The sequence below is a fragment of the Diaphorina citri genome, unplaced genomic scaffold (assembly GCF_000475195.1).
Source record: "Diaphorina citri unplaced genomic scaffold, Diaci psyllid genome assembly version 1.1 scaffold75, whole genome shotgun sequence".
Classification (NCBI taxonomy): Eukaryota; Metazoa; Arthropoda; class Insecta; order Hemiptera; family Psyllidae; genus Diaphorina; species Diaphorina citri.
The window spans coordinates 159,681-166,322 of NW_007377512.1; the positions used below are offsets into that span (position 1 = coordinate 159,681).

Below are 6,642 nucleotides of genomic sequence, written 5' to 3' on the forward strand. Positions count from 1 at the left end.
TACAAAAAATAAGGAATCCAATGGTGAAAACCGCATCTTCCTAGCTCATCTAGAAGTGGGTTAGAATTTGTATACGTGAGTCAGTCAGTTACACAAGGGGCTGTATATTTTTAGGATTACATCCTAAGCTATGTGCTTGACAAATTTCAAATTTTCGCTATCAAAATTCGCATAAGCTAGACTATCAGCGGCTTCAACATCCTAAGCTATGTGCTTGACAAATTTCAAATTTTCGCTATCAAAATTCGCATAAGCTAGACTATCAGCGGCTTCAAAACTTTGAAATGTCCCAATTCCTTCTTTATAGGTTTTCAACCTGAGTCCATTTCCATTATATTTCTCTCTCTTTCTACCTCTGTTTGTAGTAATGACGGTTGTTTTCTCTCTCTTTCTACCTCTGTTTGTAGTAATTACGGTTGTTTTCACACTGGTATGGCCTATCACTACCAATTCTCAATATGGCAATATGTCCCTCATCCTCTGGTCAAGGCACAGGAAATACCAACTTGGACCCAAGCCAACATTATTGTCTCTCTCTCACACGTTGGGAGCTACATGCTGGAGAAGGATAAATATTATATTTGTTATTGCTTCGGTCAGCATGTTCTTTTGGAGCAATTTTTCGATCTTTTCTGCTGAGAGTAGTTTTGCTGAGTCTATTTACTTCTCGTGAACTGATTTTCAGTATAACATCGATGTTAATTATCACCGCGTTTATGTTTATTTTGATTGTTTTCTCTCAAGTGTTGAACAGCGTTTACATTTTTTTATTGGATCTTTCAAATAGCCTATCTTTAATGTCCACTTCATTATTTCGCTGCTATAACTGTCCGTCCATTATGACATTCCTCTCATTAGTTATTCCTTCCTGTTTGTTGGTTAAAAATTGTCGTTTTATCAAGAACATTTCTTGTATTTTGCCAAATAATAATAATTGATGGATATTAATATTATTAATAGCTTCATTAACTTGAGTTATTTGGTAATTATAATTATTTTAACATCCACGTCTCCCAATCAGGGGTTTCGCGTCTGCTGTAATTATTTTGTGTACCTAATTATCTTAGTAACAACTTACTCATAACTTAGTTTAACATACTTAATTACCAAAGTATTCAAATTGTAAATAAGTGCCTCTACTAAAATAGATTTGAGAAGTAATAACGGTTTTGTGTGACGTCTCTATGATTTGTTTTTTAAAGAAGAATAGTTTGACAAAAACGCGTAAACGATGAAAAACAAAGAGCAGAATAAAAATGATGGACTTCAAAAGATCAAAGACGTCTGGTCCAATCGAGAATGGACTTCGGATTATGTGGAAGATTTCCTCAACGATCTAACAGCTTATCCAGGTGAGAGAAACTCTTGACAAAATTATCTGGTCAAAATAGGCATGAGACCAAATTATGCATGCCAAACATGCCGAAGTTAAGGTTTAGAGACCTTAACTTCGAAATGGCTATTTGTCTGATACAACGGTAGGTACGTTTAAGGGACCTCTGCAGCTACCTTTGAAGCTGCGATGGGGAAATCAGAAAAAAAAAATCAACCCGGCAGAATAAATGAAAAATTTGTCTACTCGTAACGGGCAGTATAATTAATTGAGCGTGGGGAGGAGATAGAGTTTTATTGCTCTAAAAAATAAGAACAAATGACTGAGTAGAATAAAAAACTAATGATATGAAATGACTTTTAAGCACGTTTTCACATCTTGAAGGTTAAAGTAACCAGAGAAATATCTAACAAAACACAAAAAGAACTGAGAGAGTTTTTGATCAGCTGTGGATTAACTTCAGTGCTTTGTATTTTGTAGTCATTAGCAGATGTGTACTATATTGTAGTTCAGGATGGATGCACCAAAACCAATCAGATTGCTTAATGCACTTAATCCAAGAGTTAAAATGAACTAAGTTTAAAGAGTTTAAACTCATATTTTTGTCCTGGCCATAGATCTTATTTCCCCCTTGGTTATTTAGTTTTTACTTACCCCAAAATTCATTTATTTTTTACTCACCCCTTTAGATGTTCCGGAGCAGATTAGTGAGCCTCCCATTGTGTCTGCCAGTGGACGCAACTGGCTCACTTTGACCTGGCTGAAACTAGATCTTATTTCCCCCTTGGTTATTTAGTTTTTACTTACCCCAAAATTCATTTATTTTTTACTTACCCCTTTAGATGTTCCGGAGCAGATTAGTGAGCCTCCCATTGTGTCTGCCAGTGGACGCAACTGGCTCACTTTGACCTGGCTGAAACCTCAGAGCGATGTCCTGGCACCTGTTTTGGCGTATAAAGTTGAGGCGTGGAAGATGGGAGCAGATGGCGGTGGCTTCTGGAATGAGGTAAGAAATGTTGGTAAAATTCTTCTTCGGATATAGGGCGGGTGGACTTCAGGAAAAAAATGGTCTACCTGTCACTTATTCTTATCTTGATTAAGCAGTAGCAGTTCCCTCTATCATACCTCTTAAATTAAAAACAAAAGACAAAATTTGATCATGAACAAAATACAATAATATTACAATCAAAGGGCGAAATTATTGCCAAAGGCAATCTCTATCAATCAAACAAGATAATCCATATTTTCCCCCTGTTTCAGTTGGGCATTTCGGCCACCCACAGTTTCGACGCGTTCAATCTCACCCCAGGCTGTCAGTATAGGTTCCGAGTGACTCCCCGGAACAGATACGGCTGGGGGGAATCCACCATGACGACTGCGCCAGTTACCATTGGAGAACACATGGGATTGCCGGAGTTCGCGGAGGATTTACCCGGACAGCTGAAAGTTCTGGTCGGCTCGGACGTTACTTTAGACGGAGTGGTAAGTTCATTAAGAAGTCACGAAAGATTTAACCAGGTCGCAGTGACATAGGGCGTTTATTATAGTCGATGGCCCTACTTATACCAATAAGTAACAAGTTCATTAAAACTATCATCTAAGATTCGAAGCAATTAACTGTTAGCTTAATGTAACATCTTGCTCTAAGCTGACAGTCTAAATAAAGCACTACTTATATGTTATATGTATTCCTAAAAAAGACGATAGCGCTTCTTTCAGGGGGAGGGGGGTGAATAACAGCTGGGATGATGGTGCATACTTGCATACTCGTACTTGAAAATAAATAGATACAGGACAACAACTTAGTACATAGGATGCATAATTGCACACTTAAGAGCTCCCCCATTTACAATGCTCCTGAGGGACAGAATGTAGATAATTATATACGAGTACCTAGGTCAATTACCTACTTATTGATTAAATAATCTATTTCTCGTCATCACAACTTTCAGGTTCACAGCAGCACAACTCCGGATCTGAGGTGGCTCAAGGACGGAACCATTCTGCAGATCGACGAGAGTGATCGTCTGGAGACCCACTTTGACGAAGGCAAAGTGTCCCTCACCATACACAACATACAGCTGGAAGATTCGGGCCGATATATTTGCGAGGCTATCAATAAAGTGGGCCGGGTGTCGTCCTATTCGAGACTGATGGTCGTGACAGATCCGAAACTCATAGAGGCGGACCATGGGTTGAGGAAGTAAGTCAACTCACTCTACCTTCCCTTCTACAAGGACGAGGATTTAGGATTCAAGTTCGAATACTTTAGGTCTTCAAGACGATTCAAGATCGAATTCCGAATACTTCGAACCACAACCAATGAATAATATTCTTAGGTCCTGTTTCGAGAGGGTACGGTTCGGCCGTTATTCCGGACCAAGTACCGCTAATTAGGCCTATACAGGGAAAAAGCTCAAAAGGAACTAGCGCTTCTCTAAACTTTACCTTTAGCCACAGGCCCACTTTAGGTCTTCGAGACGATTTCGAATTCCGAATACTTCGAACCACAACCAATGAATAATATTCTTAGGCCCTGTTTCGAGAGGGTACGGTTCGGCCGTTATTCCGGACCAAGTACCGCTAATTAGGCCTATACAGGCAAAAAGCTCAAAAGGAACTAGCGCTTCTCTAAACTTTACCTTTAGCCACAGGCCCACAGGTCGCTCAAATTTTGCAGACAGCTTCCATAATAAAATTTCTCATTTCACCAAATCAAGAGAGTGCCTACTATTTAATTTATACCATTCCCGATTCTAGGATTACTCAAGAGGCGTGCCCCATAGTGAACACAGCACCCCAGTTTACAATGCGGCTGAGGGACAGAAGAGTCCAGGTGTCCTACCCGGTGAGACTGACCTGTCAGATTGTGGCGTTTCCTGTTGCCACGGTAACCTGGGCCAAGGATGACGCCCAGATACTCCCAGACGGTAAGACAAAGGCTCATCATAATCACTGGAATACAGATAGAATAAGTAGCTGACAGTCTAAATAAAGCACTACTTATATGTTATATGTATTCCTAAAAAAGACGATAGCGCTTCTTTCAGGGGGAGGGGGGTGAATAACAGCTGGGATGATGGTGCATACTTGCATACTCGTACTTGAAAATAAATAGATACAGGACAACAACTTAGTACATAGGATGCATAATTGCACACTTAAGAGCTCCCCCATTTACAATGCTCCTGAGGGACAGAATGTAGATAATTATATACGAGTACCTAGGTCAATTACCTACTTATTGATTAAATAATCTATTTCTCGTCATCACAACTTTCAGGTTCACAGCAGCACAACTCCGGATCTGAGGTGGCTCAAGGACGGAACCATTCTGCAGATCGACGAGAGTGATCGTCTGGAGACCCACTTTGACGAAGGCAAAGTGTCCCTCACCATACACAACATACAGCTGGAAGATTCGGGCCGATATATTTGCGAGGCTATCAATAAAGTGGGCCGGGTGTCGTCCTATTCGAGACTGATGGTCGTGACAGATCCGAAACTCATAGAGGCGGACCATGGGTTGAGGAAGTAAGTCAACTCACTCTACCTTCCCTTCTACAGGACGAGGATTTAGGATTCAAGTTCGAATACTTTAGGTCTTCGAGACGATTTCGAATTCCGAATACTTCGAACCACAACCAATGAATAATATTCTTAGGCCCTGTTTCGAGAGGGTACGGTTCGGCCGTTATTCCGGACCAAGTACCGCTAATTAGGCCTATACAGGGAAAAAGCTCAAAAGGAACTAGCGCTTCTCTAAACTTTACCTTTAGCCACAGGCCCACAGGTCGCTCAAATTTTGCAGACAGCTTCCATAATAAAATTTCTCATTTCACCAAATCAAGAGAGTGCCTACTATTTAATTTATACCATTCCCGATTCTAGGATTACTCAAGAGGCGTGCCCCATAGTGAACACAGCACCCCAGTTTACAATGCGGCTGAGGGACAGAAGAGTCCAGGTGTCCTACCCGGTGAGACTGACCTGTCAGATTGTGGCGTTTCCTGTTGCCACGGTAACCTGGGCCAAGGATGACGCCCAGATACTCCCAGACGGTAAGACAAAGGCTCATCATAATCACTGGAATACAGATAGAATAAGTACAAGCGTTGCCAAGCATTTTCTTACAGTTTTTAACAAGAACGTTACCAACGTGGGGATGGAACCAAAGCCAGAACTCATTTATTCTTAAGCTGTGTCCATGGTCCACACCATATTCGACCCCCATCTATCGGACGAGGTGAGAGGGGTGAATCTATGTTGTCGGAGGCAATGTACGGTTTGTCTGAACACATCATATGCCTTCAGGCACACTCCACTTGTCAAGGGTCTAGGTATTACTTCTGCCCTTGGGAACAATTTACATTTGGAAGAAACGCATTTAATCGCTTTCAGATCGGCACGATTTCATCACGGACGGAAACTTCTACACTCTGGAGATCAGTCACACGGAGCTGACGCACTCTGGTGATATAACAGCGTCACTGCCAGCCAGCAACCTCCGTAGGGGCTCTGCTCACGTGCAAGGGCCAGATCTGATAGTGGACAAAGGGTATTCGTGGCTACATTGCGCCGGAGTCCACGATAGAGCTGCCCTCATAGTATTACCATACGAGAGCATGAGGACTTGAAAATTCTCCGCGCCATGGTGGAGCATATCCTGTGTGGGAATCACCTGGTAAGGATACTGTTGGGAAGACTGCCGATGACACATTATATTTGGCGCTGCGCCAGCGTCCTTAAAGACATTTATTGCGCTGCCTCACTGGTGTAGGCGGTCAAGACGCTCGCCTTTGTTGGATTTCTTCCCAGGGGCAAACTTTATCCCTAAACAGATAAGATTCGTTCCTCGGAAAGACTGGACTTTACTCTTATCCTTCCTTCTTCTCTTCGATTCCGGGAGCAATAATGGCCTTCCACGGTTACAGTTTCCTCTATCAAACATCTTTCTGCAATAATTAACTCTTTGGTAAGTTTACATCGAGGTTTAGACGTTGTTACGGAGAAACGTAAAGGGTTAAATATATATTTCATTGTTCTCCTTTGCTTTCAGGCATCGTAACGGCGTCAAGCTGCGTCCGACGCGACGTCAAGTGATGACGTTGGACCACGACGGCAATGTAGACTTCACTCTGGTTCATGCGTCGAGAAAAGAGGAAGGGGTCTACACGTGTACAGCGTCCAATGAGATAGGCAAGGTGGAAAGCCATTGTACCGTCACTGTAGAGAGAGAGTCCAATGGCCGTCGAACTAGCCAGACAGCAAACATTCCAAAACTGAACGCTTCAAATTTACCGTGAGTA

At 42.1% G+C, this 6,642-nt stretch overlaps 1 protein-coding gene across 1 annotated transcript; it reads left to right on the plus strand.

Annotated features, from left to right (window-relative positions):
• Positions 1–1,086: 1,086 nt before the first annotated feature.
• On the plus strand, positions 1,087–5,970 carry LOC103521536 (muscle M-line assembly protein unc-89-like). Its single transcript, XM_017448903.2, has 8 exons — positions 1,087–1,352; positions 2,176–2,339; positions 2,594–2,815; positions 3,286–3,536; positions 4,094–4,274; positions 4,617–4,867; positions 5,225–5,394; positions 5,735–5,970. Exons 1-8 carry the CDS (start codon positions 1,232–1,234, stop codon positions 5,968–5,970), a joined length of 1,596 nt encoding a protein of 531 aa, XP_017304392.2. The 5' UTR covers positions 1,087–1,231.
• Positions 5,971–6,642: the final 672 nt, after the last annotated feature.

Bases quoted from the DNA above. Each gene is read 5' to 3' on its own strand.
- LOC103521536 (XM_017448903.2), top strand. From the start codon at position 1,232: ATGAAAAACAAAGAGCAGAATAAAAATGATGGACTTCAAAAGATCAAA. The intron at 2,340-2,593 runs GTAAGAAATGTT...CCCCTGTTTCAG, and splicing joins GCGGTGGCTTCTGGAATGAG to TTGGGCATTTCGGCCACCCA. The intron at 3,537-4,093 runs GTAAGTCAACTC...TCCCGATTCTAG, and splicing joins GCGGACCATGGGTTGAGGAA to GATTACTCAAGAGGCGTGCC.